Source organism: Aristolochia californica, unplaced genomic scaffold (genome assembly GCF_029961685.1).
Source record: "Aristolochia californica isolate CCGP_79_NKW_82.1479 unplaced genomic scaffold, dmAriCali1.0.hap1 SCAF_9, whole genome shotgun sequence".
NCBI lineage: Eukaryota > Viridiplantae > Streptophyta > Magnoliopsida > Piperales > Aristolochiaceae > Aristolochia > Aristolochia californica.
The window spans coordinates 6,196,255-6,210,799 of NW_027182290.1; the positions used below are offsets into that span (position 1 = coordinate 6,196,255).

Sequence of the window (14,545 nt, forward strand, 5' to 3'; positions counted from 1 at the left end):
GTGTTAAAGCTAGCATTAGATCAATTTTTTTGTTTAATCATTCCTTTTTATGTTAAAGTATATCATATGTTATTAATAAATTAATAACTTAACTTATTATATTCTTTTATGTTATTTTTAACGTTATTTACTTATTTTTTATAATTAATCATGTGCATAGTTAATTGGCTCACGTAATTACTGTATTAATATACAATAAATTTAAATCATTAAATAATATAACATCTAATTTAATTAATTAGTATATTAATATATTTTACTTATACATTAAATTACTTATTCGTGTAGTAATCATGTTTGCTTTACCTAATTTTGGGTTTAAGTATTATTTTTTAATTAAGTATATTATTACAAGTTACTCATTTTCTTGTTTTTTATATTTTTCTCATTTGGGGGTACTAACACTGGAAACTGTTTTCCAATGCACATGAACTCGTCTACACTAACATCAAAGTTGAAGTTGAAGTTCATGTCGATGATTCAAATGAATTTGAAGTTGAAGTTCAAATTTTAAGTTTGTTGACTAATCCCTCCAAAATATTGCATTCGAAATACTGGCTGCAACATATATCCAACTACTCTTTAGGGGCAGAAGCGCATCGGCATTAGAAATAACTGGACAACTAAAATAGCACCATTTTCATACAAGCACACTCCCTGGCAAGGTATGGCTGAGTTTTTTAAATAAAAGGTATACTAAGAGATACATGTGCGTGTCTATAGCTTAGTTGGTCAAGACTAAGAGTGTCATCTGATGTGCAAATCCCGTAGGTTCGTTGCCTGTTCACACGTGTGTGTGGTGTGTCATATGTGTTCAGGTGGGCCCATATGTTATGTGTGAGGCAGAATGAGCTTTTTGATCAAATTGATTCGATCGTTGGGATGGATCAAGATCAGAGTTGTAGGATAGAAACGGTTATAGATCCAAACCATTAGATCAGTTAGTTACAGATCTAACAGTCAGATTGGGTTTAATTATTTAAATTGTCAAATAGAAGCAGTTATAAATCTGGACAGATTAAGAGAGTGATAGATAAGAATCCGAGCTCTGAAAAGCATTATAAAATGAAGAAATTGTTCTTTATGTTCCTGAGATAAGTCCCAGTCTTTTTCAAAGAAAACGAGAAAATATCCTCCATTTGATCCGGTTCGAGCAGTAAAAAAAGGTCATGCAAAGTTAGTGGACCCGCTTAGCACTGTGCACATCTAAGAGGGCAAAAAAAAGTCTGTTTGTATCTTAGGAAGGGATCATTAGAATCTTGTACATTGTAGGAGAAATCTATTTCGAAGACAGTGAATACATGTTTCAGGCCTAACAAAGGTATTATTTAATTATTTTCTGTTTGATTGGTCAAATGGATTGACAAAAGGTACACATCGGCTTTGGGTTCATTATAGTGTTTATTTAAGTTCTATGAGTTTGCTTTATATTATTTCCAACAATTTCGTCAGAACTTCTAAGATGAGGAAATTCGAAAACTCATTGAACAAAACACTAAAACCCGAACCGTTTGATAGGAAAAAAATTATTAGATGGCAGAAATGGATGAAATACCGGTTAACAATTCTAGAGTTGCTTTATATAATTGTGAGTGTCTTACCAGTTAGTAGCCCGAGGACCATGAACCAACAAGATCTGGTGTTAAACACAAATATGAGAAAGATGATTATTTGTGTTGTTGTCTGATCCCTAGTGGACCAAACAATAGTTTATATGACTTGTATTCTGATGCAAAAAGTGTGAAAGGTTTATGGAAGACTTCATAGTCAAAGTACATGCAAGAAACAGAGTCTAAACAAAAGTTTTTCATAGGAGAGTATTTCACCTACATGATGGCAGATGGGAACTTGGTAATCAATCAAGCAAATGAAATTCAAAACATAGTTCCTAAGATTATCCTAAGGGTATTCTTATTGATGATGAATACAAACATCTGCCCTCATAGAAAAACTTCCTCCATCATGGTCAAACTTTAAGATCTAGATGAAACATAGAAGAAAACTTCCCACATCAGACAAAGTGTTGGTGTCGATTCAGATAGAAGAAAAACACAAAAACAACACTGAGAAAAACTTGGGTAATGGTTTTGAAGTTGGTGGAAGAGAAAATTTGATAGAATCAAATAAAACTAACTTTATAAAGAGGAAGCCAAAAAATTCCTTGGTAAGCTAAACAGAAAATTCAGAAGGAACAGAATAAGAGGACATGTTATGTCTGTGAAAAAATGAATCATTTTTTTAAACATTATAGATACAGGAAAAATAAAGGGCAAAGTGATAGTACGACTCCTCAGGAGAACATGATAATCAGAACTAGCTGGTTGGAACTAATGATTGGTTAGTAACAACTAACTTGGAAATAAATTTGGCATTTAATCCAATCGATTAAATTAACACAAAAGCAATTGTCCATATTTGTTCTGACATTTCCTCTTTTTCTTCCTACTAGGAGGTCAAAGGAAGAATTATGATAATGGGCAATTCCAGTGTTGCTCAAGTGATAGGTGTGGGAAAATAGAGTTAAAGTTCACATTTGAGAACACTCTCACTCTTCTCAATGTGCAATACATGCCAGACTTACAGAAGAATCTTATTAGCGGTTTCCTTTTGAGTCATTTAGGCTATAAATTAGTGTTTGAATCGAATAAGGTTATAATTACCAAGAGTGTATCTTTTGTAGGGAAGGGTTATGTTTCTGATGGTTTGTTCAAATTAAATATAATATATGCCAGAAATATTAATGAGAATAAAACTTCATCTTATATCATGCTAGTTGACTCTTTCGACTTATGGAATAGTAGACTTGGACATGTAAATGTGAATACTCTAAAAAGAATGATAGACTTAGAGTTAATACCTACAAATAACATAAGTGTTAAAATATAAATCTGAGATATATGTCCAATCAAAACAACCTAGAAAATCATATAAGTGAATGAGTAGAAACTTTGACCTTCTAGAGCTTATAAATAGTGATATATGTGAGATGAGAGATATTTTGCCCAGAGGAGGAAAAATGTATTTTATTACCTTTATATATGATATGGCAAAATACTAATATGTGTATCTAATTAAGACTAAAGTTGAAGCTTTAGAAAATTTTAAAATTTATAAACAGAAGTAGAAAATCAAACCCAAAAAACAATAAAAAAGACTTAGGTCGGATAGAGGAGGAAAATATAGTTCTATAGAATTTGGAAAATTTTGTGAGGAACATGGTATCATACATGAAACCACAACTCCTTATTCTCCTTAGTCCAATGGAATAGCTGAAAGGAAAAACAAAATACTTTTACACGTGATTAATTCTATATTGTCCAGTTCTAGTCTTCCAAACAATATGTATGAAAAAGCTTTACTTTCGAAATGTAAAATATTTAAATCGTATTCCATACAAGGACACTCGAAAAACACCATATGAGTTATGGTGGGGTAGAAGACCTAATCCTACATACTTTAAAGTATGGGGTTGTCTTGTAAAGTTAAAATTAACTTTAACAAGAAAAAGTTGAGTCCTAAAATTTACGATGTGGCTTTTATAGGATTATACAGAAAATAACAATGTATATCGATTTTTAGTAGTACATTTAAATTTACCTAAATTTTTTGTAAACTCTATAACGAATTTGATGATGCTATATTTTTTTGAAAATGTATTACTTATGAAATAAAAGATAAAATTAGAAGTAAGAGAAACTTCTAGATACTGCAATGAGGATACTGAAACTTAGCCACAAATTGAACTTAGGCGGCTAAGAGACCCATGATAAAAAATAACCTAGGAGATGATTTTTGCACATTCCTCATAGAGGATGATCCATTGACTTTTACCGTGGCAATGAAATCTAATCCATGTGGGAGGAAGCAATTAAAAGTGAAATGACTTCAATTCTTTCAAACCATATGTTGGAATGACTTGTCTTTAATATGCATGTTGCGCCTTCGCTAATAGATCGGTCTTTTGGCGCAATGGTTAGTAACATGGTATCAGAACAGGTGGTCTTGAGTTCGAGTCCTGCTCCCCTCATTTGTTTCGTCCCCGCATAGGTGGGACTTTGTCTTTGGCCATCCCCGTATAAGTGGGATTGTGCATTTCCATTTGTACACGGGTGGTCCCCATGCGGGGGAGTGTTGGAATGACTTGTCTTTAATATGCATGTTGCACCTTCGCTAATAGACCGGTCTTTTGGCGCAATGGTTAGTAACACCATACATGGAATTAATAGACTTACCTCCAGGGTCTAGACCAATTGGATGCAAATGGATTTTCAAAGGGAAACGTAATCCTGATGGATCCATAGAAAAATAAAAAAACTAGATTAATTGCTAAAGGTTTAAATCAGAGAGAACAGATCGATTTTTTCGATACCTATTCACTAGTCACTAGGATAACTACAATTTGAGTGCTTATTGCACTGGCTGCATCATATAATCTCAAAATACATCAGATAAATGTTAAAAAAAAATTTCTCAATGAGCGAATTAAAGGAAGAAATTTATATAGAATAACGAGTGGGTATTGTAGTTCCTAGTCATGAGAATAAGGTATGTAAACTAGTCAAATCTTTCTATGGTCTAAAATAAACACCTAGGCAGTGGCAAGAAAATTTTGATAGGTCTTTCATTCCCATTATATGGTCTAAAATAAGCTCCTAGGCATTAGAAAATAATCCTATCATATGGTTTTAAAATATGTAATTTTGATAAATGTGTATATTTGAAAATATACGATAAGTCTTTCATTATGTTATGTCTTTATGTTGATGACATCTTGATATTTGAAAATGAAAATATCAAAATATTAGAGGTAAAGAAATGCCTTGATGATAATTTTGATATGAAAGACCTACGGTTAGTGATGTAATATTAGGAATCAGAATAATTAAAAAATGAGATTGCTTTGAGTCAATCTTATTATGTGGAAAAATTATGTAATGGTTCGAATATGAGAACCGTAAACCAGTTAGTATACCATACGATTCTAGCATAAAATTAAAGAAGAATGGTGGGGATTCACAGTTGAGGTACTCTCAAATTATTGGGTGTCTCATGTATTTATCAAACAGTACTAGACCAGATATTTCCTACGTGGTAAGAAAACTGAGTAGGTATACAGGTAACCCCGGTAAAACTCATTGGGATGCTCTTCAAATACTTCTTAAATATTTGAAAGGTACTATTAATTATGGAATACACTATTATGGTTTTCTTGTTGTACAATAAGGGTGTGTAGTGATGCTAACTGGATTTTTTATTCTGAATTACACTAAATCCACTAATGGTTTTGTATTTACACTATGTGGTGGGGTTGTCACTTGGAAATCTTCCAAGAAGACCTTGATTACCAAATCTACTATGGAGGCTGACATGGTAGCCTTAGAGTTGGCAGGTGGAGAAGTTGAATGGCTTAGGGGTCTATTATTAGAGATTCCTATGATGGATAAACCAATTCCAACTATCTTAATTAATTGTGATAGTAAATAAGTTGAACTTCCATAGAGAAGGCATAAAATTATAATTTTGCAAGTTGGTGTATAACCTCTCATGTCTTTTTCCTTTTGAAGCATGTAGCCCTCAGGAGATTGTATGTATTGTAAACACTTTGACACAACTATAAATATAGCCTCAAGGCATAAAGTAGAGCATTCAAGCCTCTTCCTCTTGGCTCAAATTCATCCACATACTTCTCTCTCTTTTCCTCTTCTTTCTCTTCCATGGTTTCTTTTTTCTTCTCTCTCAAGAGCTAGAGTTCTTCTCTTCTCTCCTTCCCTTGAGATCTCTTGTGTTTATGTGTTGTCCCTAGAAATGAACATGGTATCAGAGCAAAGAAACATCTGAGATGGAAATGGAGAAGAATATGGAGAAGAAATGGAAGAAGAAGAAGAAGAAGAAGAAAAAGAGGAGTTTCTTATTTTTTTTCCTTTAAGTTTTTCTTTCCCAATTCCTATTTTTCATTTAATGTTTTACTCTCTTACCATATGTTTCCTATAGAAAATAAAATACCTTTGTAAAGATATTTGAGTCTAGTTTCCAACTCAAAATAATCATTAAAATCAGATTTTTCTAGAAAGAGAAATTGATATATGAAACAACAAAGGTTTAACAACAGAAAAGTTTCATGTGGCAACAAAAAGCCTCAACTTATTGAATGATTTTTACAACATTACCGAGGATTTATATTGAGAAATATATCTCAAAATAAATATATTTGAGTCCACTTTCAATTCCAATAAACCATTTCTCAATCTTATTTTGCTAGAAAGAGATATCGACATTGGAAGAATCAAAAGTCATGTTGGTATCCTATTGCATGCGAAGATTCGAATTTAAGCCGAATTGTTTGCTTCACTTTTTGAGTTGCTAATGTTGATTAAGTTTTCTAATTGTTTTCAGAATCTACTCAAGATTTTACCAACTTGAGTACCATTCCTTCGGTCCTGCTATGTTAAAAAGTAATTGTCTTTTATGAGATGTCTATGTTTAGAAAGTTTCTATTATTATGTTTAATATCAAAGTTTCTTATTGGAGATTTCTTTTAAATTTATTCAATCATCATGCTTATAGAAGAATTTTTTTTATCTCTCTATTGGGTCATAATTGATCGAATTTATTAAGTTAATTCAGTACTACCATTACAATCTCCTTCTTATTACGGTGGTGATTATTTTCTCTTCCTTAAATCCCCCATTACCCTTTTACTCAGTTGCCTTTCTCCTACCATCATTTTTTACTCTCGGCTACCCTCATAAGCCAACCCCTTGGTGCGTTGCTTTGGTTGATCCTCATTTTATATATGGGTATGTTTAAGTCCATTGTGACTTTTTTATTGGTACCCTTTGGGTTTTTATCATCGTCTTTTGAGTGACGGGCATTACTCTCTTTAGTTATTATTATCACTATTTTGTTCAAAATCCTTTAAGGTTGGTTTTGACTTCTGATTCATTACCCATGTTTTACTTTTTAAGAGTTTATGTCTGATTGAGTATTTCTCCTTGAGACACCTTGATAGAGGAGACAATTATTACAACTATTTTTTTTATTTCAAGCTGGTATCATTGGCATTACCTCCCAGCTTGAGGGGGGGGGGGGGGGGGGGGGGAATAAAAGGAAAAATATGAATAATAAGATTGGAAGTTGAGTGTTGCGGTGGTTGCGCCTCCTTTCGAATTGAAATATGGATGTTGTTATTATTTGAGAAGAAGAAGCATAATCTACAATAAAGAATTTCACATGTTGTGGTAATCAAAATTTATGTGACTAGAATATCCAAGTGAAGTTACAAACACTAGCTTGAGGGGAGGGGGGGGGGGGGGTGTGAGAGGGGTTAAGAGACACCGATGTGTGTAAGGGTGGCATGACTAGTAAATAAGGAGAACTTCCAATAGAATTGTAATTATGCAAGTTGGTGCATGTCCTCTTATGTTTTTATCCTTTTGAAGCATGTAGCCCTAAGGGCATTTTAGTCGTTGTATATACCTTCACACAATTATAAATATAGTCTCAAGACATTGGGGTAGAACATTCAAGCCTCTTCCTCTTGGATCAAATTCGTCCACATACTTCTCTTTATTTTCCTCTTCTTTTTCTCTCATGGTTTCTTCTCTCCTCTTTCTCCTCTCTCCTTCCCTTGAGATCTTTTGTGTTTATGTGTTGCCCCTAGAAATCAATACAAAGTGCCATAGTTGTGGAGCTTCCTTGGGTTTGTGAAATACTATCGGAGATTCATTAATGGATTTTCAGCCTTAGCAGCTCCCTTGATGGAACTTTAAAAGAAAAAACAATACTGACATTGGTTGAGCAAATACCAAGAAGCGTATGAGTTCGTAAAAAATGCGGTCATCAAGGAATCAGTCCTACAACTTGCTAATTTCAATAAGCCTTTTGAGGTAGCTTCTAATGCCTCTTAAGCTGGTGCTTTAGAACATTATGAGCATCCAATCGTTCTCGAGAGTCAAAAGCTCAACGAGACGAAGTAGCACTTTGTTGTTCAAGAACGGGAGATGACGATCATAGTGCATTGTTTACGCACTTGGCGCCACTATTTGTTCGGGTCAAGGTTTGTAGTGAAGATGAACAACGTAGCATCCAGCTACTTCCTCACGCAAAAGAAGCTTAGCCCAAAGCAAGCTTGGTGGCAAGATTTCTTAGCAGAATTCAACATGTTGCTTGAGTACAAATCCAGTGCGAACAACAATGTAGCCGACGCATTAAGCTAAAAATTTAAATTGGCTATACTTAAACTCAAAGTTTTTGCTTCAATCATCCAAGTTCATTCAACATTGAACGTTCACATTAAGGTGGGTCTTAGGCAAGACTCACATGCTCGCTATTTGGTGGAGATCGCCACTCTTAGAGGTATACATCGATTTTGGTTGGATTAAAGCATCTTGTGCACAAAAGGAGGAGGACTTTTTGTTCCCAAACATGATGGTCTTCGACGAGAGTTATTGCGGGAATGCTATGATACCAAATGGGTTGGAAATCCGGGACAAAAGTCAACGCTTGCTCTATTGAAAGACAATTACTATTGACCTGGAATGGAGCAAAACATGGAGGAGTATATTCATACTTGTCTTATTTTCCAGCAAGATAAGGTAGAAAGGAGTAAACTAGGAGGTTTGCTCGAACCCCTATCTATTCCAGAAAGATTGTGGGAGTCTGTTTCTATGGTCTTTATTTTTGGACTTGGAAAAGTCGAAGGCTTTGGTTCCATTATGATGGTAGTGGACCAATTTTCAAAATATAGTACGTTCGTGGTTGTACCAAGTGATTGTATGTGGATGAGGCGGCACAAACTTTCATGACCAATCTGGTGAAACATTGGGGAGTGCCGAGAACAATTGTAAGTGATCGAGATCCTTGATTCACAGGTAAGTTCTGGACCAAAGTCTTCAAAATTCTTGGAACTACCCTTAACTTTTCTACAAGTTTCCATCCTCAAACCAATGGGTAGATGAAGCGGGTCCAGGCTATCTTGGAGGAACATTAATGACATTTTTTAAGTGCTAATCAAAAGAAGTAGCCAACACTACTTGATGTAGCCCAATTCTCATGCATCTTGCAGAAAAGTGAATACATCGGCCATAGCTCGTTTGAGTTGGCAATTGGTCAACAACTGTTTGTGCCTCATAGCATTCTTCCGAGCAAGCTTGGGAGGAGCCCAACAACCTTGCAACTCGCTAAAAAATGGAAGGAACGTATCAATCGTGCTCGTGCTTTCTTGCATAAAGCAACACAGTGGACGAAGATTGTTTTCTGAGTTGGTTGACTGAGTGGTAGTTTTTACTCAAATTCAAAATTTAAGTTTTTCCTACTCAAATAGCTTTGGAATAAGGTTGTTTGAAACAAATAAGGGCACATAGAGTTTGACCCATTTAAATTTGAATAGTATGAGATTTGGCCTATTTATGTGGTGAATTCTCATTGGCTCATGTATTACAAAAGATAAGGGTGGATTATCATTGATTTGGCTATAAATAGGCATAGTAAACTTGATGTATTTATCTTGAAATTAATGTAAAGAATACCTTAATTCTACCCAACTCATTTCTCTCTCATTCTGCTTGAAACGAAAGACTTACTAGCCAACTTTTTCACCCAAAGTAAAGTAATCTAGGCTTCAGAACTGCAGTTGCGGGACATCAGTATTAAGGGGGGGTTAGTCAACTTGATGCAGGAGATGAACTTCAGCCACATTACTCAGTTCATCTCCTGAAGTCGGTAGTGGAGCACCAGACTTTAAGTCAGCTCGATGACTAAGATGAAGTTGAACATCATCTCCACGTTATAATTTATGGAATCTGGTTTTCAACCTTTTTTGTCAATCATCCAAATGAAGTAAACACCGGGGTTCGAACCCTCGACATTTTTTTTCCCCTCTCTCCCCGCACCCCCCATTCTCGCTCTCTTCTCATTTTCATTTTTTTCCCTCTCCCGCACTCCCTCTCTCGTCTCCCTGCGCCCCCGAGGTCTCTGCTCCCTTTCTTATCTCAGACTTGCTCTCCGTCCTCCATCTCTAGGTCTTCTCCTTTTCATTTTGTTCGCCCTCTCTCCCGCACCCCCTCTCTCATCTCCGTGCACCCTCGAGGTCTGTGCTCCCTCTCTTCTCTTGGACTCACTCTCCGGTCTCCCTCTCTCGTATCCCTCTCGGCCTCCCTTTCTTCTCTCTCTTCTCCCTTTCGGCCTCCCACTCCCTTCTCTCTCTCGCTATTCTCTTTTCCCCCAAAATACCTTCTGATTTCATTCAATTTCCCCAATTTTGATTTCAATTTTCTTCGATTTTGACATTTGGGCATCGATTGCTTAATTTCTACTTTGATTAGGCATTGATTTCCCCATTCGGCTTCGATTTCACCCTTCGGATTTGGTTTTCCCCAAATTTCAGAAGGTATGACTAAACCCTAATTTTTTTTTATTAAATTAGTGTTGTATTTGATTTAATTTTAGTTTTAGTGCCTAATTTGGGGTTATTTGTGCATAATTGTGGGATTTAGGGTTTATTTTTAGGGGTTGGTGCTTGGTATTTAAGGGTCCTATAATTAGGGTTTAGGGTTATGGTTAAGGATTTATGATATTTTTAAGGTTTAGGGTTCTTAAGGTGTAGGGGGTTTAGGGTTTGCACAATTATATACGTGGAGAGGATTACGATGATCTATTTGAAGATGAAGATGAAGATGATGATTCAGGTGGTGAGGTCGGTGGAGGAGGTGATATGGTCCAATTAGGTGTAATGGATGATACAGATAGAGACGATAACGATGGTCTTGAGGATGAGGGTAGCGAAGTAAACAAGTTTTCGGAGGCAGCGTGCATTAGAATCAACAAGAGCTGCACAATTTCGAGATGCCATAGCGACTTCCATGTGGAATGATAAATAATAGTTGTATCTTATTACTTTTGAACATGTGTCATTCATATGTACTAAACTTGTAACTTGATAATTAATTAATTATTTTTAATTTTTTCAAAATATATTATTAATTAATACCATGTAAAAAAACCATCTTATGCTATTAATATAATACTTATTTATTTATTAATCATATTTATTTTTATGAACTCTATTGTATTAGTGATTTAGTAGTGGTAATTAAATATTGTTAACTCAAGCACTTGGTTTAATTAACTCATTTTTATAATTAATAAAATCAATGATTTTAAATTTAATGGAAAAATATTATTAATTAATAGTATAGTGTGTTAAAGTTAGCATTTGATAGATTTCTCCTGTTTAATCATGATTTTTTTATGTTAAAGAATATCATATATTATCAATAAATTAGTAACTAAAAGTATTATATTCTTTTATGTTATTTTTAACGTTATTTTTTTTTTATGATTAATCATGTGCACAGTTAATTGGCTCATGTAATTACTATATTAATGTATAGTAAATAGTAATCATTAACTAATATAATATATAATTCAATTAATTAGTATATTAATATATTTAAGTTATACATTAAATTAGTTATTCGTGTAGTAATAATATTTATTTTACCTAAATTAATATTTAAGTATTATATTTTAATTAAGTATACTATTACAAGTCACTAATTATCTTATTTTCTGAGTTTTTCTCATTTGGGATACTAATACTGGAAGTTGTTTTCCAGTGGACATGAAACTAATACCCATTTCGAAGATAAAGTTCATATACATAATTGAAATGAAGATGAAGATGAAGATAAAAATGAACTTCAAATTTTATATTTGTTGACTAACCCCCTAACAGAAAAGTTACGTCCCTTATCTTGCAGGCAGGAGTAATATTGTCACAGTGAGGCACTGACCCACCAGGTGAGGCCACCGCAACCATGAACCTTGTTTTGGTCGATTAGATTTCTTGTGACCCCAAAGGACGAACACGACGACCGACCTCCAATTTTGAGACGAGGACACTCTTAAGGACTGTCTTTATGTAAGCGACTCTCTTACGCTCACTCCCTCGGAAAAGGAATCCACGACCCCGAGAGGTGCGTATCCACCTCAGTCTTCATGGGGTCTAACTGCCGTCAAATGAATCTTTTCAAAATTTCAAGAATCTGTTCTCTGTCAATCTTCATGGGTTTTGACAACTTTGCTTTAATATTTTTGTCGGTCTGAAATTAAGTGGGCTCTGAACCCTCTTTTCTGCTTTATCTAAATTGACCTCCGAACGCCACTGACGTGATCCCTATTAATTCTCTCCACCATCTCCGCCTCACTTTATCTCTCCCCACTCTACTTCATTAAAGTGCCCCACCCTCCTCTCCCACTCCTCCCTCTTCTTTTCCGCACTTCCCACTTTCCTTTTTCTCTCCTCTCTACGCTCTCAGCTCGCCTGCGGCATCAATGGCGGAAGGGATATTCGCTTCCGCCCCTTTTCTATCTGCTCTCTTGGTCGTCTTCTCATTTCTGTACCCCGTTCTTTCTAGAACCACGCCTCGCCCGCTTGAGACCACGACTCTCGATGTATCCACGTCGCTCAAGAACACCCTAGCCATCCTCTCCGTGGACCGCCGGTCGTTAGATAGGCCTGCTACGGAATCATCGTCATCCCACGCCACCACCGTATCGCTTCATTCTAGAGACTTATTGAAGGGATCTGCCACTCATGAAGATTATAGAGCTTTAACCCTGGCACGACTCGCTCGGGACTCGGCCAGGGTGGAATCCCTCACTACTAAACTCAATGTCGCCGTCAAGGGCATCAAGAAGTCGGATCTGACGCCGTTGCAGACGGAAGATCTGGAGGGTTCCATTGTTTCCGGGACGAGTCAGGGGAGCGGCGAGTATTTTTCTCGTGTGGGTATTGGTAAGCCGCCGAAGTCCATGTATATGGTTCTGGACACTGGAAGTGACGTTACGTGGGTTCAATGCCAGCCCTGTTCTGACTGTTACTCGCAGACGGACCCCGTCTTCGACCCCGCTGCGTCGTCCTCCTATTCTCCGCTGTCCTGCGGGTCCACCCAATGCAAATCACTTGATGTCACCGCCTGTCGCAACGACTCCTGTCTCTACCAGGTCTCATACGGCGATGGCTCCTACACGGTCGGCGACTTCGTGACCGAGACCATTACTTTCGGCGATTCCGGCCCCGGTGTGAACAACATTGCGATCGGCTGTGGCCACGATAACCAGGGGCTCTTCGTGGGTGCCGCAGGTTTGTTAGGGTTGGGCGGGGGCTCTCTTTCGTTTCCCTCGCAGATCAAGGTTTCTGGGTTCTCGTACTGTTTGGTGGACCGCGATTCAATGTCGGCGTCGACGCTTCAGTTGGGTTCAGGCGCGCCGGCTGGGTCGGTGACAGCGCCTTTACTGCGCAACAGAAAGTTTGAGACTTTCTATTACCTGGGAATGACTGGAATTTCTGTAGGTGGACGGCTTCTTTCCATCCCATCCTCATCATTTTCAATGGACGAGAGCGGTGACGGAGGCATTATCATGGACTGCGGGACGGCTGTGACCCGCCTCCAGTCGGAAGTCTACAACGTCCTCAGGGATGCCTTCGTGTCGGGGACGCAGAAACTGCCGTCGACATCTGGCGTGGCGCTGTTCGACACGTGCTACGACCTGTCGTCCATGTCTAGCGTGGAGGTGCCGACGGTGAGCCTACACTTCCCGGAGGAGAAGAAACTGCAGTTGCCGGTGAAGAACTACCTGATCCCGGTGGATTCGTCGGGGACGTTCTGCTTCGCGTTCGCGCCGACGTCGTCGGCGTTGTCGATAATCGGGAACGTGCAGCAGCAGGGGACGCGTGTCGCATTTGACCTGGCTAAATCGGTCGTAGCCTTCGAACCGAATAAATGCTAAAGGTTGCGGGGGACGGAACGGTTTGGGAAAGGGAGCCCCTCCAGGCTGCAGTGGAAAAAGCAAAAAAACACTGCTTTATGCACTTTAATCAGGGGTTCGGTGAGGGGGAGAGACGGGTGTTAATAATGAAGTGGACTCTGTTTGCTTTCTTTAGTGTCGATAATTGGCGTTTGTTTTATGTATAGTTAGCACAGGAAATGACGGTGGGATCGATCTCTTCTGAAAAAAATATATATGTTAAGTGGCGTTTTAATTTAGACGCCAGAGAAATCGATGGACGTTCTGCGTTACAATCAAAGACAGGTTTTTTTTATGAAATCTCAGTTTTTGATAAAGAGGAAGGAGGTGTTCAGTTATCTTCTCTCTTGTCTTTTTCCCGTCATCAAGCCGTAACGCAGTCCTTTCTTTGTAGTCCTTTCTGTGTTTTTTATTTGCCCTTCTCTCTTCATTCTTTAATTTTACAGGAAAAACCAGGTTGTCTTCTCAGTAGTGACGGATTTGTCTTCCTGTCGGTGTGCTCTCGAGCGAGAGATATCTACAGGATGTCCATTCCGACTCCTTCCTTGCATTTTAAATGTCTGGAAGAAAAACCCTCCACCCACTAGGAATCTGTGCTGGTGAGGGCGAACGGTGTCGTGATCTCAAGGACCAGGTCCCACTTCTCTCATTTTCTCCCACCAGTCTGCTTCTCGTCAATCTTCTGGGAATTCTTCCGGTTCCGATCCGCACTCTATTTGAATGTCGAACACTGATA

The 14,545-nt window shown here is 37.4% G+C and overlaps 1 protein-coding gene across 1 annotated transcript; it reads left to right on the forward strand.

Moving 5' to 3' along the window:
• The first annotated feature begins 12,221 nt into the window (after positions 1 to 12,221).
• LOC137941118 (protein ASPARTIC PROTEASE IN GUARD CELL 1-like) lies at positions 12,222 to 14,048 on the forward strand. The gene has a single exon (XM_068786382.1). It carries the CDS (start codon positions 12,334 to 12,336, stop codon positions 13,789 to 13,791), a length of 1,458 nt encoding a protein of 485 aa, XP_068642483.1. The 5' UTR covers positions 12,222 to 12,333; the 3' UTR covers positions 13,792 to 14,048.
• Positions 14,049 to 14,545: the final 497 nt, after the last annotated feature.